This window comes from Nesoenas mayeri (genome assembly GCF_963082525.1).
Source record: "Nesoenas mayeri genome assembly, chromosome: 1".
NCBI lineage: Eukaryota > Metazoa > Chordata > Aves > Columbiformes > Columbidae > Nesoenas > Nesoenas mayeri.
This window is the reverse complement of record NC_137541.1, coordinates 553,292-578,926: the sequence shown is the minus strand read 5'-3', so window position 1 is coordinate 578,926 and position 25,635 is coordinate 553,292. Positions and strand designations below refer to the sequence as shown.

The window sequence follows — 25,635 nt, the reverse complement described above, 5'->3', positions numbered from 1 at the left end:
GCCTGGCCCAGGCTGCCCAGGGGGTTGTGGAGTCTCCTTCTGTGCAGACATTCCAACCCGCCTGGACACCTTCCTGTGTAACCTCATCTGGGTGTTCCTGCTCCATGGGGGGATTGCACTGGATGAGCTTTACAGGGCCCTTCAGCCCCTGACGTTCTGGGACTCTGTGACTCTGTGATTCCCAGTGGTGCATGGCGGGAGGACAAGAGGCAACGGGCAAAACTGAAACGCGAGGTTCTGGCTGGAAAAAGGGGCTTTATGCTGAGAGTCAAGCAGTGGAACAGGGTGTGCAACCTCCACCCTCGCAGGCTGTGGAGTCCAGCCGGGTAAAGCCCTGAGCAGCGCGATGTGAGCTCCGCTGGCCCTGCCTGCAGCTGGGGGCTGGACAGACACCTCCTGCTTGCGGCTGGAACTGTCCTCGGAGCCCGTGACAGAGGGCGAGCGGCTTCGCTCCACTTCTGCCTCCCAAGCCGACTGTCTCTGCAACCCCATCCCCGTTGTCTCTGCAAGCCCGTCACCCAGAACAGCAGGAATAATGCCTGTTCCCTGCGGAAACCAACTGCTCTCAGCACGAACAGCAACAGTCGGGAGAGATCGCTGATGGGAGAGGTGCGAGGAGAGCAGGTTCTTGCAGGCACTTTCTTCACCACCCGCATGGCCCGCTCGGACACAGACCCTCGGCCACCGAGTCCCACAGCCCCGCTCCTGACTGCCCTGGGCACAGCTCGCCGTGCGCTGCCCAGCATGCTCCAGCCCTCCTGAGGCTGCTCCAGCCCTCCTGTTGGTGCTCCAGCCCTCCTGAGGCTGCTCCAGCCCTTCTGAGGCTGCTCCAGCTCTCCTGAGGATGTTCCAGCTCTCCTGAGGCTGCTCCAGCTCTCCTGAGGCTGCTCCAGCCCTCCTGAGGCTGCTCCAGCCCTCCTGAGGCTGCTCCAGCTCTCCTGTTGGTGCTCCAGCTCTCCTGAGGCTGCTCCAGCTCTCCTGAGGCTGCTCCAGCTCTCCTGAGGATGTTCCAGCTCTCCTGAGGCTGCTCCAGCTCTCCTGAGGGTGTTCCAGCTCTCCTGAGGATGCTCCAGCTCTCCTGAGGGTGCTCCAGCTCTCCTGTTGGTGCTCCAGCTCTCCTGAGGCTGCTCCAGCCCTTCTGAGGCTGCTCCAGCTCTCCTGAGGGTGCTCCAGCCCTCCTGAGGCTGCTCCAGCTCTCCTGAGGATGTTCCAGCTCTCCTGAGGGTGCTCCAGCCCTCCTGAGGATGTTCCAGCTCTCCTGTTGGTGCTCCAGCTCTCCCGAGGATGTTCCAGCTCTCTTGAGGATGCTCCAGCCCTCCTGAGGACGTTCCAGCTCTCCCGAGGGTGCTCTAGCTCTCCTGAGGATGTTCCAGCTCTCCTGAGGGTGCTCCAGCTCTCCTGAGGATGCTCCAGCTCCCGTCCCTCCACCAGCCATGCAGACCTGAGGTCACCGAGCTCTGGCGCTGCCCGGCAGAGCCAGCAGCTAGCACTGGCTGGGTGAAGACATGGCGAGCGCCGCGGCTTTGACCCAACCGGCCGTTCTGCAGATGTTCCTCACCCTCGGCAGATGTTCCTCACCCTTGGCAGATGTTTCTCACCCTCGGCAGATGTTCCTCACCCTCGGCGGATGTTCCTCACCCTTGATGGATGTTCCTCACCCTTGATGGATGTTCCTCACCCTCGGCAGACGTTCCTCACCCTCGGCAGACGTTCCTCACCCTCGGCAGCGCCCTGGAACTCGTGCAGACCCCACGCCATCCCGCTGCCCCCCCCTGTGTGGAATCACCGCCTTTGCTTCTCTTTGGAACTCCGTCCGTCGGTTCAATTTGGTGCCCAGCTGGTACGTAAGGACCTTTGACAAGGTGTTCTCTGAATTGCGCTGCTGTGTTGTTGTGCTCTCCTATTCAAATCTTTCACTACCTGTTCCGGCAGTGACAGCGAATTCTGTGAAATACAGTCTTCGCGAGAGACAAAACTCCTCGCAGACGTTCAAACGTGATCGCACAGGCAAAGCGAAACCTCCCCCCTAATGGGGAGAAGCAGCTGTCTGCAGTTAAGCATGAGAATTATCACTGCTGAGTTTTCTTTACTGTCTGCGCGGGACGTGGTTCTGCTCAGGGAGTCTCTGAATCCGAACATAGGCAACCAGGAGCCCCAGGAGCGGCTCAGCACCTCACGGCTTGATGAAGTACCCAATGTGTGAACCGGGAGCAGCTGGACCCCGCACAGACCCGCAGAGCACAGAACACAGCTGCACAGAAACCCAAGTGACAGCGGCGACAGGGACAAGCGTCCTCTGCGAGGGACGGACCAGCTACGAGACCGGTGAAACCGTCCTGGCAGCTTGGAAACGTGCAGAGAGAAGCCATTCGAGTTTATCTAAAATACATGGTGCTCCTTCATCCAATTCCGCTCCCACTGACTGAAATGTTAACAGTTAATTACTTGCCGTAAAGATGTTCATTTTTCACTTTGATCCTAACACTTGCCGGTTGCAATTATTAATGCAATTATTAATGTTTATAAATATATAAAAGGTGAGTGCCATGAGGATGGAGCCAGGCTCTTCTCGTTGGCAAACAATGATAGGACAAGGGGCAATGGGATCAAGCTGGAACACAAGAGGTTCCACTTAAATTTGAGAAGAAACTTCTTCTCAGTAAGGGTGACAGACACTGGAACAGGCTGCCCAGGGGGGTTGTGGAGTCTCCTTCTCTGGAGACATTCAAGACCCACCTGGACATGTTCCTATGCAACCTCACTTAGGCGTTCCTGCTCCAGCAGGGGGATTGGACTAGATCATCTTTTGAGGTCCCTTCCAATCCAGAACATACTGTGATACTGTGATACTGTGAAATGCTGCGGCGGGTGATGGATGGACAGACCTTGGCCCAAGGGATGGACAGACATGGGTCCAGGGGATGGGCAGACCTCAGCCCCAAGGATGGACAGACCTTGGCCAAGGGGATGGAGAGACCTCAGCCCCGAGGATGAACAGACCTCAGCCCCAGGGATGGACAGACCTCAGCCCCAAGGATGGACAGATCTCAGCCCCCAGGGGATGGACAGACGTGGGCCCAGGGGATGGACAGACCTCAGGCCCAGGGATGGACAGACCTCAGCCCCAGGGGATGGACAGACCTGGGCCCAGGGGATGGACAGACGTGGGCCCAGAGGATGGACAGACCTCAGGCCCAGGGATGGACAGACCTCAGCCCCAGGGGATGGACAGACCTCAGCCCCGGGGATGGACAGACCTGGGCCCAGGGCAGCATCAGCCCCTGGCCCAGGGCAGGATCAGGCTGCAGAGGAGCCCGACCAGCTCCCGCAGCATGCGGAGCCGTTCTCCACAACGCGGAGGCACCCGAGGAACCTGAGCAGCTCTGCCCAATGCGCACGGCACATGGAAAGTGTCGGGGGCTGCGCCGTGGCCGGGCTGACACAGCACAGCACGGGGCAAGGCGGCTCCTTCAGCCTGCAGCATCTCGGCGAGATCGGCCCCTCGTCCTGCCGATCTCAGCCCAGCGCCTGCTGCTCCGTGTCACAGGAACACGCACAGCGGCCGCCCAGGGGCTGCCCGACCACCCTGGAACCCCGTGGGCTGCTCCAGGTGCCGCAGAGGGCCGGGGCAGTGGGGCTGAGCCTGGAGAAGAGGGGGCAGCGCCCGTCACCCACGGCACGGCAGCTGCTGTGACCCGCTCTGCGCCTGCTCCATCCCGTACGTGCCCAACTGGAAGACTGAACTCCAAAGACAAATAACCAGACACGTCCCTTTGCCACCTGCCGTGGAGATCTCGTCTCTCAGTTTTGTTCAAGCAGCATGAACTGCGTCTCCACCGCAGCGGGGCACATGTGCTTCCTACGAAGAGCAACGAGGCCTCACCAGGATAAACCAGAGGTGGGCGCACGCAGGAATAAAGAGTTTGAGCTGCAGTGGAGCCTCCAGTGGCCAGCAAGGACCAGTAAGAACCCATCTCCGAGCACCTGGCCTCACGGCTCGGCAATGGGAGTCGCTCTGGCGTGTGCCCGGAGTGCAGCTGGCGATGCCGCGGCCTCGTGGCAACCCCGGCCACCCACGGCACGCACCGCGCTGTTCATCGCCAGGGAAACGCAAAAACGCTCCATGATGCTTTTGTGCTTCTGGGCCTGTTGCCATAACAGCCTGGATCCCTGTGAGAATCTAACTGTGCATTAATTTGGGCTGGCTAACGAGGTGGCTCCTCCAGAGCACACCCCGCCGTTCCCAGCCTCACCGTCCCCACACAGGGACGGCAGAACAGCTCCCACAGCCACGCTGAGCCACCACACAAAGGTGCAAGGGAGCAGACAGCGGGTGAGCATCACATCCTTGGGTTCCAGGAGCAGACAGTGGGTGAGCGTCACATCCTTGGGTTCCAGGAGCACAAAGCAGGTGAGCGTCACATCCTTGGGTTCCAGGAGCACAAAGCGGGTGAGCGTCACATCCTTGGGTTCCAGGAGCACAAAGCAGGTGAGCGTCACATCCTTGGGTTCCAGGAGCACAAAGCGGGTGAGCGTCACATCCTTGGGTTCCAGGAGCAGACAGTGGGTGAGCGTCACATCCCCGGGTTCCAGGAGCAGACAGTGGGTGAGCGTCACATCCCCGGGTTCCAGGAGCACAAAGCGGGTGAGCGTCACATCCTCGGGTTCCAGGAGCAGACAGTGGGTGAGCGTCACATCCCCGGGTTCCAGGAGCACAAAGCGGGTGAGCGTCACATCCTTGGGTTCCAGGAGCACAAAGCAGGTGAGCGTCACATCCCCGGGTTCCAGGAGCACAAAGCAGGTGAGCGTCACATCCCCGGGTTCCAGGAGCACAAAGCGGGTGAGCGTCACATCCCCGGGTTCCAGGAGCAGACAGCGGGTGAGCGTCACATCCTTGGGTTCCAGGAGCACAAAGCGGGTGAGCGTCACATCCTTGGGTTCCAGGAGCACAAAGCGGGTGAGCGTCACATCCTTGGATTCCAGGAGCACAAAGCGGGTGAGCGTCACATCCTTGGATTCCAGGAGCACAAAGCGGGTGAGCGTCACATCCTTGGGTTCCAGGAGCACAAAGCGGGTGAGCGTCACATCCTTGGATTCCAGGAGCAGACAGTGGGTGAGCGTCACATCCTTGGATTCCAGGAGCAGACAGTGGGTGAGCGTCACATCCTTGGGTTCCAGGAGCACAAAGCGGGTGAGCGTCACATCCTCGGGTTCCAGGAGCACAGAGCGGGTGAGCGTCACATCCTCGGGTTCCAGGAGCACAAAGCGGGTGAGCGTCACATCCTCGGGTTCCAGGAGCAGACAGTGGGTGAGCGTCACACCCTCGGGTTCCAGGAGCACAAAGCGGGTGAGCGTCACACCCTCGGGTTCCAGGAGCAGCCAGCGGAGCGTGTGGCGCCCGCAGCCCCGCGCGGTTCCGACGCTCACGGGGACACGCCACCACAGCCCGCATGGGCTCGGGAGGGACGCGCTGGGCACCGTGGCGGCTCTGCAGACTTACACGTGTTTTCAGCTTCCAAGGCTGAGCAGATGGCGTGGTAGCGATCTTGGAAGCCTGACAGAGGTTTTCTTTCCTACCAGCCTCCCCACCGCAATGCATCTCTTCTCTTCACATTTTGCTGGAAGTATTTCTCCCGTTCTGCTCTTTGTAGCCGCTGAAGGTTAATCACCTTTGTCTCAAGAGACTTTTAGATGCAAACACAAAATGCTTTAACCTTTTGTCACACGTCTCTGGGAATGTAAACCAGCTGTGGAACAAGCAAATTGCTCAGAGGATTTCTTCACCAAAAACCCAAGCCAACCAACCAAGCCCTGCTTATTTTTCATCTAGTTCCTTGCTTTTAGTAGTGGTTTTTATCACGGAGTCAACTGATGTATGCGCAGCGTGTGAGCCTGTCGTTGTGGGTGTGAAATGACAGCTCAAGAGGGGCTTCTAAAACAAGCCAATTGCAACCCAGTTTCTCCTGTTTGGCTGTTCCTCTGGAATTGCGCAGAAATGAGCCGTGTCCACGAGGCGCTGCTGCACTGCTCGTGGTGCGCGCTGCGGCAGGGGAACTGGGAACAGGACCCGCCGTGCCCTCCGCACCCGGGGCCGCTCCCGCTGGTGCAGACAGACACACGCCACTCCGGGACTGAGCAGAACCAACAGCTGTGTGGGATTCTTTCCTGTATTTATTGTGGGGTTGTTGCTGGATGCTGCGCTTGCGGCAGCTGCAGCCACTCCTGCTCAGAACGGAGCAGCTCCAGCTCTGCTCATCCTCCCTCATGCAGATTAAATCTGTTTCTGGTCCCCGTGCAGCTGTAGCGCTGGGAATCCCGCACTGAACAGAACAGGCATACACGGGACAGCACAGGCCCACGAGCAGATAAACCCTGCACACAACGGCCCAAGGTGCAGGTGCTTAAACCCTGCAAACCACACACCCCCTGCTTGCCGCCCTCTGCACAGACTTGTCACTGAATCTGCATGAGTGTCGCACAACGGGCATTGCACAACGAGCATCGCACAATGGGCATTGCACAATGGGCATCGCACAATGGGCACTGCACAACGAGCATCGCACAATGGGCATCGCACAACGAACATCACACAATGGGCATCGCACAACGAGCATCGCACAACGGGCATCGCACAATGGGCACTGCACAATGAACATCGCACAAGGGGCATCACACAACGAGCATCGCACAATGGGCATCGCACAATGGGCATCACACAATGGGCATCGCACAATGGGCATCGTACAACGGGCATCGCACAATGGGCACTGCACAATGAACATCGCACAATGGGCATCGCACAATGAGCATCGCACAATGGGCATCGCACAATGGGCATCACACAACGAGCATCGCACAATGGGCATTGCACAACAGGCATCGCACAATGGGCATCGCACAATGGGCACTGCACAATGAACATCGCACAATGGGCATCACACAACGAGCATCGCACAACGGGCATCGCACAATAGGCATCGCACAAGGAGCATCACACAATGGGCATCGCACAACGAGCATCGCACAACGGGCATCGCACAATGGGCATCGCACAATGAACATCACACAATGGCCATCGCACAACGAACATCACACAACGGGCATCGCACAATAGGCATCGCACAAGGAGCATCACACAATGGGCATTGCACAACGAGCATCGCACAATAGGCATTGCACAATGAATGTCACACAACGGGCATTGCACAACGAGCATCGCACAATGGGCACTGCACAATGAGCATTGTACAATGGGCATCGCACAACGAGCATCGCACAAAGGGCACTGCACAATGAACATCGCACAATGGGCATCGCACAACGGGCATCGCACAATGAGCATCGCACAACGGGCACTGCACAATGAACATCGCACAATGGGCATCACACAACGAGCATCGCACAATGAGCATCGCACAACGGGCATCGCACAATGGGCATCGCACAATGAACATCACACAATGGGCATCACACAACGAGAATCGCACAACAGGCATTGCACAATAGGCATCGCACAAGGAGCATCACACAATGGGCATTGCACAACGAGCATCGCACAATAGGCATCGCACAATGAGGTGCAGGTTTAGAGGGACTTCCCAAGCCGCTGACTGTGCTTTCACAGCAGAAGGAGCTCCTTGCACACAAGTATGTAGTTTTTAGTGAATATTTCCAGTTTCTGATCTGTTACTGGGTGAAAATGCTCTTTCACACAACAGATCCCTTTTGAAATGACTTCCAGCTGTTTGTGGCTTGATTGAACCTCAAACAACTTCTGCTCAGCAGCATTTTCCCGACCATCCTCAGGCACAAAGCGCACGTCCAGGACGCAGTTTGCACCACAAGCGGGCAGCTGGACGCCCGGCGGTCACTGCCGCCCCCCACGGCAACGACACCTGCGCAGGACGCCTCTCAGACCCAGACATCACGCACACGCGTTCCAAGCGCCCGTTGCCCCCGGTCGCTGTGGAGGGTTCATAGAATCATAGAATCAAAGAATGTCAGGGGTTGAAGGGCCCTGGAAAGCTCATCCAGTGCAATCCCCCCATGGAGCAGGAACACCCAGATGAGGTTACACAGGAAGGTGTCCAGGCGGGTTGGAATGTCTGCACAGAAGGAGACTCCACAACCCCCTGGGCAGCCTGGGCCAGGCTCTGACACCCTCACCACAACAAGTTGCTTCTCCTCTTTCAGTGGAACCTCCTGTGTTCCAGTTTGCACCCATTGCCCCTTGTCCTGTCCCTGGTTGTCACCAGCAGAGCCTGGCTCCATCCTCCTGACACTGCCCCTTTCCATATTGATCCCCAGGAATGAGTCCCCCCTCAGTGTCCTCTTGTCCAGCTCCAGAGCCCCAGCTCCCTCAGCCTTTCCTCACACGGGAGATGCTCCACTCCCTGCAGCATCTTGGTGGCTGCGCTGGACTCTCTGCAGCAGTTCCCTGTCCTGCTGGAACTGAGGGGCCACAGCTGGACACAAGATTCCAGGTGTGGTCTCCCCAGGGCAGAGCAGAGGGGCAGGAGAACCTCTCTGACCTACTGACCACCCCCTTCTAACCCACCCCAGGTACCATTGGCTTCCTGGCCACAAGGGCCCAGTGCTGGCTCATGGTCACCCTGCTGGCCCCAGGACCCCCAGGTCCCTTTCCCCTACGCTGCTCTCTAACAGGTCATTCCCCAACTTACACTGAACCTGGGGCTGTTCCTGCCCAGATTCAAGACTCTACACTTGCCCTTGTTCTATTTCATTAAATGTTTCCCTGCCCAGCTCTCCAGCCTGTCCAGGTCTCTGATGGCAGCACAGCTTCCAGTGTCACCACTGCTCCCAGCTTGGTGTCACCAGCAAACTTGCTGACAGTCACTCTATTCCCTCTTCCAAATCACTGAAGAATATATTGAGCAGTATTGTCCCCAGCACTGCCCCTGGGGCACTGCACTGGATACAGGCCTCAGCTGGACTCTGTCCCATTGACCATGACTCTCTGGCTTCCCTTCAGCCAGTTCACAGTCCAGTTCGTGGCACCTCAGTGCGATGGAGACGCCTGCGCTGTCACCCCCTCCGCACACGCTGCTGAGCCCTTTGTCCACATGAGACTGTCCCGCGGGCCCTTCTGCTCCGGCCCCGGCAGCAGCTCCGCTCCCTCCCTGCCACGCACGTCCACAGCCTCGCGAGGGATGAGCAACTAACTCCTGCCCACGTTGGCTTCCAACGCGGCGCCTCATCAGCTGCTGGGCCGCGGCTCTATTTCGGTTCCGCAGTCACGGGAGCTGCTGCCCGCGGGTTCCGGGGCGGGACGGCAGCTCTGCCGACGCGCTGTGCCGGCGCACGGCGGGGCAGCCCCTTCAGCGCCCACTCCCCGCTCGTGTTTATAGGATCAGCTCTCCGAGTTTGTTTTTCGGATTAATCACATACACACGTTTGGTTATCTCTCGCTATGTGCTACTCAGCGCAGCCTCGTGTGGGACCACAGGTACCAGCTGCTCTCGTACCAACACAAGCGCGAGGCACGTACACAGCAATTCTGTGGCTCTGTACATTAGAAAGTACGTTTTGAATACTACCTCTTGCAGTTTTCAACTGGTTTTTACATCCTTGCTAGGACTGTGCTGCTCTCAGCTGTAGCCTGAAGCAGAATTTACTTTCTATTCACTTATTTTGTGTGTTAACCGCACACCTTATTTTGGCATCACCATTGCTGTCAAATGGTGCCTTGGGCTTGCTTACGGTGAACACTTGTCACACAGCACACGGCTTCTGTCCCCACTCCCCTCCCTCCTGCCCTCAGCCCCTCCACGTGAGCGACAATGTGCTCGCCCAGCTCCGACCCGCACGGCCTCAGACTCGCTGCCACCACTGCTCGCTGTCACCACGCTCGGTGTCACCACTGCTCGGTGTCACCACTGCTCGGTGTCACCAGGCTCAGTGTCACCAGGCTCAGTGTCACCACTGCTCAGTTTCACCAGGCTCAGTGTCACCAGGCTCGGTGTCACCAGTGCTCGGTGACACCACTGCTCAGTGTCACCAGGCTCAGTGTCACCACGGCTTGGTGTCACCAGATTCAGTGTCACCATGGCTCAGTGTCACCAGGCTCGATGTCACCAGGCTCGGTGTCACCAGGCTCGGTGTCACCACGGCTCAGAGTCACCAGGCTCGGTGTCACCATGGTTCAGTGTCACCAGGCTTGGTGCCATGAGGCTTGGTGTCACCACTGCTCAGTGTTACCAGGCTCCGTGTCATCATGGTTTGGTGTCACCACTGCTTGGTGTCACCAGGCTCAGTGTCACCACCAGGCTGAAACCCAACGGTACACGAACCCAGGGGAGGGAGATGAGGCCCCACGCTGTCACTGTGTCACCCGCCCTGCTCCACTCTGCCTCCTCCTGCCAACTCCAGCACATTTTTGGTTTTAGCTGCACCACGAACCTTCTGGGACAGGCTCTACAGACCCCAACAGCCCACGGATGAGCGTCACCTGCTCCCCCACCGCAGGCTGTTGCCGCTCATGGCTTCAGGCTCAGCTCCCTGCACGCCCAGCGCAGCTACTGCACGGGCAGACAGAGCATCACCCACCGACCCTCGTCTGCCAGCACAGAGCACGGGGAAACTCCTCTGGAAAGGAGCCGGAGGGAGGAAAGGAGCTCTGGAGGGCTCCGGTCTGACCGCGTCAGCGTTGGAACAGGCTCCTCAAGACACGGGCAGCCGCCAAAGCAGAAACCCCATTAAACACCCCCTTTCACAGCGCTGCAGTTGCAAGCTGTCCTGTGGCTCCCGTGCAGGCACAAACGCTCCACGGGAACGCCTTTGCTCTTGGGAAGGGATCCCCCCGGCCGGCCTTACCTACAGATTTTGTCCGTGGAATTCCTTTGCGCAGTGAAACATGGGGCTTCTCAGCTCCCGCCAGGACGCCCGAGTGTGCTGCCATTCCCTGGCGTTCAAAGAGGGACTGCAAGGGAAAACGGGACATTTCCATTCTGGACATGGGCGGGACTCAGCTGAGAGGACACAACGCTTATCTGTCCCCTGGCCCTTCTGCCCGCGGTGACACCGGGCTCTGCCCCACACCGACCTGCAGCCCGGCCCTGTCCCTGCAGGTGGAACTGCTGCGGCCCTGGAGCGGTGGCTTCTTTGGGGACAAGGACAGACCTTGTCCTCACCTCTGCCTTCAACAGTCCACCTTCCACCCTGCCTCAGCCAGCGTGGCGCCAAAACCTGCGCCACTGCCGTCTAAGGGTGAACCTCCTGCCCTCTCCTCTGCGCTGTCCCCCGGCCCTCTCCCCTCTCTGTGCCCAGGGTATGGTGGCGCCGGCTCCGCGGCAGTGCCGGCTCCCGCGGCGGCTCCAGCACACCCTCCTCCGTGGGAAGGCTCGGCTCAGGCCGGGCTCTGCTCAGCCTGTCCCATTTTCCCTCCTGCTCCAGAAGCTGCCTCCCACCACCTGCTGCACTTTCACAATCCAGACAGCCTGGAGCTGGCAGCCCCACTCCTACTCCATCCCTGTTCCCCTCAGAGATGGTGTTTTTCTCTTCTTTGATTCCTCCTAATTTCCAGTTTCACATCCAGAAAACTGCAGCCAGACGAAGCTCTCCGGCTCAGCCTTCCACGCTCCTTCAGATCTGCTCTCACAGCCTCCCCATGGCAATCCCGTCCTGGCGAGCGAGCGCCAAGCAGCCCGGTCAGCTCCCACCACCCGCCCGGCCCCTGCTCCGTGTCCCCATGTCCCCCAGGGTCTCTTGGGGAACCCCCGCCCCACGCTGGCACTGAGCGCTGGCACAGCGCCACGTGCCCCCGGCCCCGCGAGCCCTCCTCTCTCACACTGATTTCTGCTGGCGTGATGCGCCGGCTCGTTGGTCGCTGCTTCACAGTGGCTGCCCGAGAATCTGCTTCCACAATGTCTGCTCTCAGCGCGGGCTCGGCTGCCGCCAAAATCTCGTCCAGTTTCTCTGCAATTCCAAACAAAAAAGCAAATGGGTTAGCAAGGGTCACTGCACCGAGGCAGCTCCCCTGCGAGGGGCTCATCCCCCCACAGAGCGACCGTCCCGCAGGGGGTGACCATCCCGCAGGGGGTGACCGTCCCGCAGGGGGTGACGGTCCTGCAGGGGGTGACTGTCCTGCAGGGGGTGACCGTCCCGCAGGGGGTGACGGTCCCGCAGGGGGTGACCGTCCGGCAGGGGGTGACCGTCCCGCAGGGGGTGACCGTCCGGCAGGGGGTGACCGTCCCGCAGGGGGTGACGGTCCTGCAGGGGGTGACCGTCCCGCAGGGGGTGACCGTCCCACAGGGGGTGACTGTCCTGCAGGGGGTGACCGTCCTGCAGGGGGTGACCGTCCCGCAGGGGCTGACCGTCCCGCAGGGGGTGACCGTCCCACAGGGGGTGACTGTCCTGCAGGGGGTGACGGTCCTGCAGGGGGTGACCGTCCCGCAGGGGGTGACCGTCCCGCAGGGGGTGACCGTCCCACAGGGGGTGACTGTCCTGCAGGGGGTGACGGTCCCGCAGGGACAGCCGCTCCGGGGCCTGCTGAGCGCGGAGCTGCAGAGCAGCTCTCAGGCCTCTCGCCCCAGCCAGCAGCTAACACAGCTCTCGGAGGTGTTTCTGGAGCTCCCACCCGCCATGAGCATTGCCAGGCACCGGCCTGGCCGGGCCCCGCGGCCGGCACCACCGTGCTGTCCCACCGCGCTGCACCGGTGCCGCCCGCGCGCCCCGACCAGCCAGAGCGGCGGGCCTGGGGCACCGCTCCCAGCTCTGCTGCGCTCTGAGGAAGCCTCGATCCTCACATGAAAAGAGCAAATGTTTGCCCAGATATATTTTGATATTCGGAATGGGGGCAAGTCCCCCTGGCTGGGCAGAGCGGGGCGTGGGCTGCGGGCGAGGGGAACCCGGCGCTGCAGGGACCGTGGTGACACAGAAGTCCAGGGGACTCCATGGGACTCCGTTTGGCTCCAGCACAACCGGTCACTCCAGTGTCTGTCTGGGACAAACTGGGACGTTTCCTGCCGAGTGGACTCCTGTGCCCAAGCGGCCCGGGCGGGAGCGACCAGGCCCCGCGCGCCCCGTGTCCGCGGCCGCGAGCTGCAGGCGGCGCGGGCCGGGGGTGTCATGCCGCAGTTTGTTAGCCAGCATTCCCGAGTTATACAGGCTAAAAATGAGCCCCAAACATTTCAGAAGCCCCGCCTGTGGAGGAGCGAGCCCCACACCAACACAGACAGCGAGCGCTCTTTGCCAGGGGACCTGGGTGCCCGCTGAGGCCACCGCCTTGGCGCAGGTCTCCAGCAAGGCCCTGGGACCGAGGGCCTGCACCGGCTCGCAGGAACAGCTCGGGCCAGCTCCTGAACGTGCTCGTCACGGCGCCTCCAGAAGCCGACCATCCTTGTCTCTGGGGACTGCGCGGCGCCCCTGCCGTGCGCCTCTTGGGCCGCGCTCAGCACCAGAGGCACAGGGGGTTCAGCCCGCCCAGAGGGGACCTGGCTCAGCCCCTGGGGACAACCAGCGAGTGACTGCATGGAAACAACCAAACCTGAGCGGGACACACCACCGGCTGATTCTAAAGGTGACCATGTGCTGGAAAGCTGCCTCAGGGTGTCTCTGGAAGCTGCCATGGGCAGCCCTGTAGTGACATCAGCCTGGGGACCCCAGTGCTGCGGGAGGAGACAGCGGTGCTCAGCGCTCTCCACCCGCCTCCGCTCCCGTCTTTGCTCTGCTTTCCGTCTATGAACGCACAGGAGATGAGCGGCCGCTGGCTGCACGCTGTACCTGCCACGGCTCCGCGTCCCGACCGCATCCCGCCTGCCCAGGCTGCTGGGGCGGGAATGGGCAGCGCTGGAGCCGCCCGAAAAGAGGGACCCCCAGGAAGGGGTGACCCTGGGGGCTCAGGCTGTCCAACGTGCCAGGGTGTCCACCACACACCTGGAGATCGACGTCTTCAACGTCAGGACATGCCTGGTGACCTGTGGCTGGTCACTGAGCTGGGCGCTCCGCATCGCCTCCCACTCTGGCACTGCGGGGCTGCTCGGGACAGCGGGGCCCCGGGGAGCCCCTCAGAGACCTCTCACTGCGGGCCCTGCTCAGCCTCCTCCCTCCATCGCCACCGTTACGGTGACAGAGCTGGTCCCTCATGTTCCCTGTTCCTGGGACACCGTTCAGCTCCGCGTCACCAGGACAGTTTTGCTTCTGAAAGGCTCAGAACTGGGCTCAGCTCCCCAGGCTCCCGCCCCCACCCTGCGCTGGAGAAACCCAGAGCTGCGTGCTGGCCCAGGACGAGCCTTCTCCCTCCACCCACCGTTGTCCACTACCAGCTCTCAGCCCCGGCAAGAACCTCCTGTGTTTGTCACATCCCCGTGCAGTGTCCAACAGACACTGCGCAGCGCAGCCGGCACACACGGAGCCCCGCGGCCACCAGCTCTGCCCCAGCCAGCTCAGGGCTGTCCTCAGAGCCGCCACCAAGCCCTGCCCGCATTGCGGGACGTCCCCAGGTGCCTCCAGGACAGCCTGGAGCTGCGGGACGCGGCAGAGAGCGCGGCTGCCGTTTCATCCGACCGAGCTGCAGAGGCCTGACCCGGGGCTGAGGGAGCCTGCGCGCAGGACTCGCGCCTGGGGACGCACACCGGCTGTTTTCACTGCAGAGCAAACACAAGCGAGTACAAGCCCTGGGGAAGGCAGAGCTGGAGACCCACGGGGCGGGGTGGCAAATGGGCTCCAACGGGAGCCCAACAACCGCGACAGTTCTGGCCTTCGCTGCCCCTGCAGAGCCGTCTGTGCCAGCCCGGGGAGCACAGTGCATGTGCGGGGGTCTGTGCCAGCCCCAGGAGCACAGTGCGTGTGCGGGGGTCTGTGCCAGCCCCGGGAGCACAGTGCGTGTGCGGGGGGTCCAGGCCAGCCCGGGGAGCACAGTGCGTGTGCGGGGGTCTGTGCCAGCCCCAGGAGCACAGTGCGTGTGCGGGGGTCTGTGCCAGCCCCGGGAGCACAGTGCGTGTGCGGGGGGCCCGGGCCAGCCCGGGGAGCACAGTGCGTGTGCGGGGGTCTGTGCCAGCCCGGGGAGCACAGTGCGTGTGCGGGGGTCTGTGCCAGCCCCAGGAGCACAGTGCGTGTGCGGGGGTCTGTGCCAGCCCCAGGAGCACAGTGCGTGTGCGGGGGTCTGTGCCAGCCCCGGGAGCACAGTGCGTGTGCGGGGGGCCCGGGCCAGCCCGGGGAGCACAGTGCGTGTGCGGGGGTCTGTGCCAGCCCGGGGAGCACAGTGCGTGTGCGGGGGGCCCGGGCCAGCCCGGGGAGCACAGTGCGTGTGCAGGGGGTCTGTGCCAGCCCCGGGAGCACAGTGCATGTGCGGGGGGTCCAGGCCAGCCCCGGGAGCACAGTGCGTGTGCGGGGGGTCTGGGCCAGCCCTGGGGAGCACAGTGCATGTGTGGGGGTCCGGGCCAGCCCCAGGGAGCACAGTGCATGTGCGGGGGGTCCGGGCACTGGCTGGGGGCTGACAGGGAAGGAAGGAGCCCCAGGATGTGTGGTTTCACTCACCCCCTTTTCTTCTCCGCATGGAGGCTTGGAATCAAGAAACAAAAGACAAGGTGAATGGCATGCACAGTTCCTGCGTTCATTCCCATCTCCAGCCTCGCTGCCTCCAGCATGCGGGCAGGATCGGGCCCTGGCAGCGAGCCCGCACCAGCCTCGCTGGGGCTCTCTGACAAAGGCTCAGGCAGGGCAGAGGGGACAGCACCTCGTGTGTGTCCCCTGGCGCCATGTCCCCTCCATGGGATGGCCAGCGCCCGTCCTGGAGCCGTGTCCCCTCTGTGGGACAGCCAGCGCCTGTCCTGGCCCTGTGGGCGGGCAGGGACCGACAGGGCTCAGCTCCTGCCGCCCCACTGCTGAGCCCTCCGCCCCTTCTCAGAGCAGCAGGCAGCGGGACGGCACCGTGCCAGCACCGTGCCAGAACGAAATCAGACCCGGAGAGGTCTGGATGGCACTGAACGCCTGAGCCAGGGAGAAGCTCTTTCAGGAGCTTTTAATCTCCGCTGGCTCCCGGAGGAGACTCGGCAGCCTGCACGTCTCCAGAGCCGGGCTGCTCCGCACCTCGCAGGCGCCGGGGCCGCGGCCAGGACTGCCTCGCGAGCGGCTCGCTGGGAACCGCAGGCACCGCATGCAGCAAGATGTTATGGCGGGGCTGCATGCACATGGGGTGTTCTGCAGGACAGGGACGGGCTGCAAGGAAAAAGGGGCAGAGACCCTCCAACAAAGCTGCAGGTAGAAATGTCCCTTTCTCTAACAGCACCGTCCCCTCAGAAAAGGAGACGGGGCTCTAACCCTGCCCACCACCGAGGCGCGGGGTGCTGACCTGCACCAGAACTGCCCCTTGAGGATCAAACTCCAGAAGACAAAGCGCAGGAGGAAGAACGATCCCCATTCCCCCTGTGCCCTTCTCCCGGGGGATGTGTGGCAGCACCGGCCACAGCTCAGCCCCTGATCCACAGGACATGAAGTGGGGACAAACCACCACAATTTCCTGGGGAAGGTGTCTACAAATCCCTCCCCCAGGACCCCGAGGCAGCTGCAGCTCCTCATCTTTAACATATTCTCTGGCAGAGCTATTTCTCTGCTTTTCGTGACTTCCCTTTCCACGAGCTGGCTCCCTCCCCTCCGCTTGCCAGAAACCTGCCGGCGGGGCCGCTCCGCAACCGCCGCGGCTGCCGTGGGGCAGCTCAGCCCCTGGGGTGTCCCTGTCCCACACCCCGTCTGGCACCCCTGAGGGCAGCGCCGTGGCGGTGTGTCCGTCCCTCTGCACGGGCAGTGCCGTGGCAGTGTGTCCATCCCTCTGCACGGGCAGTGCTGTGGCAGGGTGTCCGTCCCTCTGCACGGGCAGTGCTGTGGCAGTGTGTCTGTCCCTCTGCACAGGCAGTGCCGTGGCAGCGTGTCCATCTCTGCACGGGCAGTGCCGTGGCAGCATGTCTGTCCCTCTGCACGGGCAGTGCTGTGGCAGTGTGTCCATCCCTCTGCACGGGCAGTGCTGTGGCAGGGTGTCCGTCTCTGCACGGGCAGTGCCGTGGCAGCATGTCTGTCCCTCTGCACGGGCAGTGCTGTGGCAGTGTGTCCATCTCTGCACAGGCAGTGCTGTGGCAGTGTGTCTGTCCCTCTGCACGGGCAGTGCCGTGGCAGTGTGTCCATCTCTGCACAGGCAGTGCTGTGGCAGTGTGTCTGTCCCTCTGCACGGGCAGTGCCATGGCAGTGTGTCCATCTCTGCACGGGCAGTGCCGTGGCAGTGTGTCTGTCTCTGCACGGGCAGTGCTGTGGCAGTGTGTCTGTCCCTCTGCATGGGCAGTGCCGTGGCAGTGTGTCTGTCTCTCGGCCGTGCCGCCCCGCAGATGGGCAGGTGCAGCCGGGGAAGCGCTCTCGGCGCGGCGTGGGCTGCCCGTGCACCAGGCACCGCGCTGGCCAGGAGCTGCTTTCAGGACCCGTCACCGAGAGTGAAAATGTGACCCGTGGGGTCTGTGCAGTATCTGCACAAAGGGAAGAGCAAAAAGTGGAAGGAAAGGGGCTATTCTGAGGCTTCTCCTAATGGCTACATGTAAACAGGGTGTCTTCAGGTTTAGTAACACGGTCTGGAGAAGCGGGGAGCAGGCTAGCGTGAAAATCCAGGCAGTGGGCTCAGCATAAAATAAATCCCAGTGGCCAAGAGCAAGTTGATGCAAACCCTTCAATGCCAGGATTTGTCCCTTGGAAGCCATGCTCCCTGTGAGCCTCAGTCCCCGAGATCACCTCTATCGGAGAAGCCGGCAGGGCTGTAAAGCCTGGCCACGCGTGTAGGACAGGGAGCCGCGCAGAGCCAGAGGCCACAGACCCTCCTGCAGCACCCCGACAAAGAGGGGGTGCTGGGGTCTCTGCTGGGGCTCCTGTCTCCACCCGGCAGGATCGGGCTCTGCCCCGCGCAGCCTCCGCACCGTGGCCAGCAGCCTCATCCGTACACATCGCCACACTTCCACACGGCAAAAGCACTAACAAAAGCCAGCTAAAGCATGAGCCAGGGCAGCAGGCGCTGCCGAGAGCTGCATCCCTGACCCAGCGCTGGACAGCGCGGCCGGGCAGAGCCGGCACGCCGGCACCCGCCCGCAGGTCGGAGCGCGCGCCCCGAGGGCTCCAGGAGGGTCCCCCCGCATCTCCTGCCACCGGCCGCCCCGGCACCGCCACCGCCAGCCGCGCGTCCCGCCCAGCACCCGCCGCCTCCGCAGCACACGGGGACTGCACAGCACCACGGGCACAGCGCTCTGTGCAGCAGCAGGGACGGCCCGAGGAGCCTGCGAGCGCCCGCCGGGCCGATGCTGCTGGGGGTGCCCGGGGAGGTGCGGGCTGGACGGGGCCACCGGGACGATGGGGAGACTGGGGCTTCAGCACGGGGCACACGGCAGCGAGGACGGGGTGGGGGTGGACAGGCTTTGAGAGAATCGAGGAACATGGAGATGCAGGCTGGGATACCAAAGCATCTGAAAACGTGGGTAGGCTCTGTAGTGACAGTAGAATGTGTGAGCGCGTGTACGGGGGGAGGGCAGCCCATGGGACGCCAGATAATCTGGCAGCATGTGGCATCTGCCTGGAGGGAGAGGGAAATAAAGACAAGGGGCTGTTTGGAGTGCGGGAGGCGCAGGGTGCCCGATGGATGGGGCGCGAGCCGCCCTGCAAGCACACGGAGCTAGCGGCGTCCTTCCCCGCGTCACCTCTCAGGGAGGCGGCACTGGGGGGACCGGCTCTGTGGGGCTCCCACGCGCTGCGGCGGTGGCACCGGGATCTCACCCCCTGCCCCCCGCACCGCTAAGCACAACAGAAAGTTCAGCACAGGAGCTGCGCGTCGGCTCCTGCTCACGGAGCCCTCTGCACACCGGACCCGGTGAGCGCCGCCCGCTCGGCTGCGGCCCCGCATGCTCCCCATGCACTGCGCGCCGCCCCGCGGCCCTTACCCAGCTCCTCCAGCTCGGCCGTCATGGACTTGGAACGCAGCGTCAGGGTGGTGCTGGGCGCTCTCTTGGGAGGTGGCGGAGCTGAAAGGAAGAGAGACGGCATTTTGCTTTTCTTGTCCAGGAACTTACGAGGAGTGGCCAGATGCAGGTGCCACTTCTTCTCCACAGCCTGGATCTCCTCGTACTCGCGGGATGAGGAGTCGCACTGCTGCAGGATCTTATTGAGGCTGCGCGTGGAAGCAAACTTCTTCATGGTCTCGGTGGCACAGTCCGGGGCGCGGGGCAGGGCCCGGCGCCGAGGGGCCGCTGGCTCCGCCGGCACGTGGACGCTGCCCAGGCCGCCACAGCCCTCAGCGGAGGAGAGTCCAAGTCATGTCCCCGGGCTGCGCTGGCCCCGGCAGCTACCGGAGATGCTAGGGCTATGAAAGCCTCCCGCGAATTAAAGGTGCCGGAGGCAGCTGGCCGCCTGCCTGCAGGACGCAGTGCACAGCTCCGATGGCTGCTTCCCCGCCGCGCACGCCATGGGTGGAGGGGAGGAGGAGGAACGCGTCCAGCAGGCCCGATCTCAGTCTCTCATTCCCGCCTCGGCGCGGCCCCCGGCGATGCCGCCCACCCACCCTCCTCGGCTGCTCCAGGCCGGGGCTCCGGCCCTAGCGTGGCGCTGACGGCGGCCGGCTCCGCGCCGGGCAGCGGGGGCGCATGGCCGGCACGGGCGGGTGCGGGGCTGTGCCGGGGCGGGGGGCCCGCCGGGGCTGCTCAGCCGGGCCGGGGCGCGGGGCTGCCCCCCAGGCGCCGCATGCCATGAGCCCACCGCGGCGGGGACCAGTTGAAGGCTCTTCCTCTTCACTTGGGGCGCCTCCTCCTCCTCCCGCTCGCTGACAATGCCGGATTCAACGCTCAGGCATTGCCATGGCAACCGCAGCTTCAGGCTCTGCTGGCGCTGCCTGCATCAGAGACCCCAACAGGGGCGGATTCAGCCACAAAGCGCCAGCCCCGCTCAGGCCTCCATCACCCCCAGCACCAGAGAGCCCCGGGGGGCACGGGGGTCTGGCCACCCCAAGCGTCCTGCAGCGGGGACTGGGCCCCGGGCCCCACACTTTGTGCTGCAAGAGCGGCTGCCCAGCTCCGCGGGCTCAGGGCACGGGCAGCGATGGGCAGTGCCGGGCAGCGCCGGGCAGCCGCTCACTGGCTGCAGGGCTGGAAGCACCGGGAGAAGTGGCGAGCGGCACTGGTGGTGGTTCCAGCACCGATTCTCGAGCCGCAGCCTTTCCCACGACTCGTGCCTTTGTGCCGTGACAGTGTAATTACAGCTCTTAGTGTCAGTGCGGAGCTGCCTCCCTCCCCCACGCCCCGCGTGCTGCACTGGGAGCCCCCCGCTGCCGTCACCCCCCGCTGCTGTCACCCCCTGCACCCATCACCCCCCACGCCCGTTACCCCCTGCTCCTGTCACCCTCCGCTGCCGTCACCCCCTGCGCCCGTCACCCCCTGCACCCGTCATGCCCTGCTACTGTCACCCCTCGCTCCCACCACCCTCTGCTCCCGTCACCCGTTGCTCCTGGTCGCCCCTCGGTCCCGTCACCCCTGGCTCCTGTTCCCCAGCACTGGGTTCCCCCAGAAAGCGCTCCTGTCGCACAGCCGGTGTCCCTGCACACGGTGCAGCGCCAGGATGGACAGGGACAGCCTGCCCGTGCTGCCAGCTGTTCCCAGATGTGCCTCTGCCTTCTACAGCTGCTTGCCTGTGGATGAAGCCCCATCCTCCACATACAGCTGCTGCCAGATGTGCACCCACCACTGCCAGCTGCTGCCAGATGAGCTCTTGGCCTCCACAGCTGTGTGCTGTGCTGTGTGCTGTGTGCTGTGTGCTGTGTGCTGTGCTGCCTCCCATCCAGCTGTCCTCCAGATGTGCCCCTCCAAGTCCCAACCCCTGCCGGCAGCCCTGGCTCTGGCTGTGCTCCCCAGCCCCCCGGGCAGCCCCAGTGCCGGCCCGGCTGAGCACAGGCCCCGCGCCGGCACCCCCTGCGCTGCTGCGGGCTCCAGCGCCAGCCCCATGGGGACAATTCTCCACCTCGACCACCCCACACTGAGCAGGGGCAGCTCCATCACCCCCACAGCGCGGGGCCGTTCCCCCCGGTGTGGGGGTCTCTGCTTGCGGCACATAGGCTGTGGGCCCCCCCGCGGCTCTTCCCGAGGAGGAGCCGGTGCGGCCGGGCCGAGCGCACGCAGCCGCGGTGCCAGGATGGAGCTGCCATGACCCACAGCACGACCCGCCGGGCTCATGGGGGGCCTGGCCAGCAGCCGCCGCGCTGCCCGACTCCGCTCCCTTCCCGGCGCGGCAGCGCCCGCCAGCCCTGGCGTCCATGCCCAGGACAGGCCGATCCTCCCTTGGGCACCCTCCGTCCCGCCAGCCCCACCGCGGGTCCGTGCCCCCGCTCACACTCAGGCAACGCGACCGCCCCAGAGCCCCCCAGGACCCACACCTACCCTTCTTGCGAACAACTTCTTCTGACTCTGGCTTGCGGCTCACGGAGACAACCTTCATCACCAGGTGGTTCCCCCCTTGCCGGATCAAGGAGACCACCTGCTTGTGCCCCACCTTCACCACGTTGACACCATTCACCTGGGACACAAACAGAGGGCAGGTAAGGGCCGGCGGGCACAGAGAGCGGGGCAGGGCACGACCCACGCACGTCACGTCACAACAACACATGGCTTTACACCTCTGTGGCTGGTTTACAGCCTCGCACATCTCCATACTGAAGCTGTCCCTGTGGGATGTCACCCACCAGTGACCCCAACCTCTGCAGGAGCTGAGGAGCTGCACCAGGTCAGTGCACACCAGTGCAACCCGGTGAACACCAGTGCAACCCAGTGCATGCCGGTGCAACCCAGTGAACACCAGTGCAACCCAGTGCACACCAGTGCAACCCAATGCACACTGGTGCAACCCAGCGAACACCGGTGCAACCCAGTGCACACCAGTGCAACCCAGTGCACGCCGGTGCAACCCAGTGCACACTGGTGCAATCCAGTGCACACCGGTGCAACCCAGTGAACACCAGTGCAACCCAGTGCACACTGGTGCAATCCAGTGCACACCGGTGCAACCCAGTGAACACCAGTGCAACCCAGTGCACACTGGTGCAATCCACTGCACACCGGTGCAACCCAGTGCACACCGGTGCAACCCAGTGAACACCAGTGCAACCCAGTGCACGCTGGTGCAACCCAGTGCACACCAGTGCAACCCAGTGCACGCCGGTGCAACCCAGTGAACACCAGTGCAACCCAGTGCACGCTGGTGCAACCCAGTGCACACCAGTGCAACCCAGTGCACGCCGGTGCAACCCAGTGCACACCGGTGCAACCTAGTGCACACCGGTGCAACCCAGTGAACACCAGTGCAACCCAGTGCACGCCAGTGCAACCCAGTGCACCCCAGTTCAACCCAGTGCACACCGGTGCAACTCAGTGCACACCAGTGCAACCCAGTGCACACCGGTGCAACCCAGTGAACACCAGTGCAACCCAGTGCATGCCGGTGCAACCTAGTGCACACCAGTGCAACCCAGTGCACGCCGGTGCAACCCAGTGCACACCGGTTCAACCCAGTGCATGCCGGTGCAACCCAGTGAACACCAGTGCAACCCAGTGCACGCCGGTGCAACCCAGTGAACACCAGTGCAACCCAGTGCAAACTGGTGCAATGCACTGAACACCAGTGCAACCCAGTGCACACCGGTGCAACCCAGTGCACAGCAGGGCTGCAGCCACTGGCAGGAGCTGGGCCTCCCCATCCTGCCCAGACCTCTGAAACTGGGCTTTTCCCAGTCCCACTGTCACCGTGCACACGGTGACACTCATCCGCTCCTGTCACACTGTCACCCTGAAGAGGGTGACACTCATCCGCTGCTGTCCCACTGTCACCATGCAGAGGGTGACACTCATCCACTGCTGTCCCACTGTCACCATGCAGACAGTGACACTCATCCGCTCCTGTCCCACTGTCACCATGCAGACGGTGACACTCATCCACCGCTGTCACACTGTCACCATGCAGATGGTGACACTCATCCACTCCTGTCCCCGTCAGTGTGACTCGTGTTGTGCAGATGGTGACACTCATCCACTCCTGTCACACTGTCACCATACAGATGGTGACACTCATCCACTCCTGTCCCACTGTCACCGTGCATATGGTGACATTCATCCTCCCCTGCCAGGGCTGTGTGGGACACGCACTGACGCCCATTCCTGTTGCCGTATCTCACTCCACCATAACCTGTCAGTGTTTTGGACAACAAGTGCTGGGCTTTGGTGACAAGTTGCGTGATCTCTAAGACACAAAACCAAGAAATAAACTGGAAAATGAAACCTCGGTGCTTCGGTATCCACCAAGCGGCACCAAACACACGGTTCTGCACGGGCGCTGACGGAGCGGGTCCCCTCCTTTGGGTAGGGGAGGCTGAGGTGTCACGGGGTGAGGGCGCCACAGTTCAGACGCTTTGGCGCTGGAAAATCTCAGTGGCTCAGTTTCCCACTTTGTAAAACATTGGAGGTGTCTGCGGGCTCTGGGAAACGCGCAGGGTAACGGCAAATAGCACATCACCTATGGGCAACAAATACAGCAGCACTTGCGCTGCCGTTTACATTAGCATTGATGTTTCCAAAGGCGGAGCGCTCCACAGACAGGTAATGCCGGGATTTGGTGTCAACGCACCATTCATTTCATCACCCAGAGTTGAAGAGCAGCAGCGTCACAATGAAGCTGTTGCACCGCGCTGGGTCCTCAGGACACCGGGACACGGAGACTTCAGCCTTTGCTGAACTGAATGCCCCAAACGCTCAGTAACTGCCGGTACCCCCAGCCCGCGCCGGCGCTGCTGCCCAGCTGCGTTTCCAGCCCCAGCTCTTTGGTGTTTAGGGCAGACTGAGCTCTGGTTTAAATGATGAAATGCGGTTACGGCGTTTCCAACGCGTGAGCCGTAGTGCTGTTTTCTGTGAAAACCGGTAAGAAATGTAAATGTGAAAAAGGGGTTGAGCTACATTCAGAAATGGGACATTTTCTAGGATGCAAAGCTTTTGAAATAATCGTTTTACTCCAAATATTCAGAGAATCACAGAATGTTAGGGACTGGAAGGGACTTGGAAAGATCACCTAGTCCAATCCCCCTGCCAGAGCAGGAACACTGATTATTATTCAACTGATTCAATTCTGATTATAATTGATTCAACAATCATTCCATTTGCATGAAAACACATGTTTTCCTTGGAAAACTTGATTTTGATGAAATTACCAGCCTACTCTAGTTAAACCACCTCTTCATCTTTCCTGGGATGAGCTGGCTGGAAGGGATTCACTCCTGTTACCCTGTATCTTCTGATCCTAAAGCAGCTCAGCAGTTCCCTTTGCAAGCCCTTTAAGCGGTGAAGAACATCTATTACATCTTTATCAAGCAGATCTCGCACAAGGAGGTTTGTTCTGTGCGCTTTTCTGCTGGTAACGTTATTCTGTTCTTTAACTCTTCACCCATAGGGTCCGATGGATTATTTTTTGGCAGCGGGTGATACCGGACCCGCAGGTCTGCAATGTCGCGGCTGGTCCCGTTGCCCGTGGCGAGCAGCGGCGCTGCGCCCCCGCCCTGCACCGCACAATCGCTCAAGAAATGCTGAACAACAACCACCGGGAAGACGCTTCCAGCTTCGGTTGCTAACAGCTCGGGGAGCGTTTGGTCACGGCACGTGCAGCGCATCGCCCCGCTCCCTTCAAACGCAGAGCAGACACCGACAGAACGCTCACTGCTCTGCTTCACTCTCCCTCACCCCGGCTCGTCGGTCCCTGCTCTCCAGGCCATTCGCGACGTCCCGACCCGTGGGCTGCACAGGCGGCTCCGGCGCCCAGCGCCGGCGGCTCCAGCAGAGCCCTGACCGCCGCGGCACCGCCCGGCATCGCGGGACGCCAGCACCAGCTCTCTCGGGTGCCAGCACACTGCTGGCGTGTTTGCTGACAGCCCGGTGACAGATGGAAAACGCTGATCTTCAGCTGTCTCTAACCAGGTGACACCAGGGACAAGGAGAAGGTACCGCCATGGGCAGGCGGCTTTCTGCCCCAGGTGCTGCGGATGTGCCCCGGACGGACAGCTACTGAAGCCGTGAGACATCACGGACTGCGCAACTTCACCCGCTCTGGGCCCTCCTGGAACGTCCGCAGCACCAAAACCACAGCGAGGGCAACGCTGGCGGCACAGGGCACGGCAAGGGCCGGCAGGACAGACGGCGCTGGCCTGGGGATGCTGACCTGAGCCTGTGACACTCTGAACAGCCTTGGACAGAAGGACGTCAGCCCAGAGCCACAACCCGACCGGCCAGAAAGGCAGCGGCTGGGCACAAGGTCTGGCAGGACAGCTCGGCCACCGGGGCGTGCGTGGGGACAACGCAGCCTACCGGAGAAAATAACACCTCTGCTCTTGCTCAGACCAGAGCGAACGGCGCGTTAAAGGTCCTGCAGCCACAGCCTCGGGGTCTGCCACATCCCAGGCCTCTCCTGGGAAACACGGAGCAAAACCGGGCAGCGCGCAGGCGCCGGGACAGCGCAGCTCAGGGAAGGGCACCTGCAGAACGCAGGTGATGAACGCAGGCAAGAGGCTACAATAACGTGGCAGGTCAAGAATTAAGGCTGCACAGGAGAGCTGAGCACAGGGGGAGCGGTCACACAGTT

General features: G+C 62.2%; 1 protein-coding gene across 1 annotated transcript in view; it reads right to left on the bottom strand.

Annotated features, from left to right (window-relative positions):
• The window catches only part of SHANK3 (SH3 and multiple ankyrin repeat domains 3), a gene marked incomplete at both ends in the record, with an annotated part of 330,722 nt that overhangs the window by 31,682 nt on the left and 273,405 nt on the right, over positions 1 to 25,635 (bottom strand). The window contains 4 exons of the mRNA XM_080358124.1: positions 10,834 to 10,939; positions 11,807 to 11,934; positions 18,897 to 19,001; positions 21,402 to 21,537. Of these exons, the coding sequence (XP_080214250.1) occupies positions 10,834 to 10,939; positions 11,807 to 11,934; positions 18,897 to 19,001; positions 21,402 to 21,537 (475 nt within the window). The remainder of the gene's footprint in view (positions 1 to 10,833; positions 10,940 to 11,806; positions 11,935 to 18,896; positions 19,002 to 21,401; positions 21,538 to 25,635) is intronic.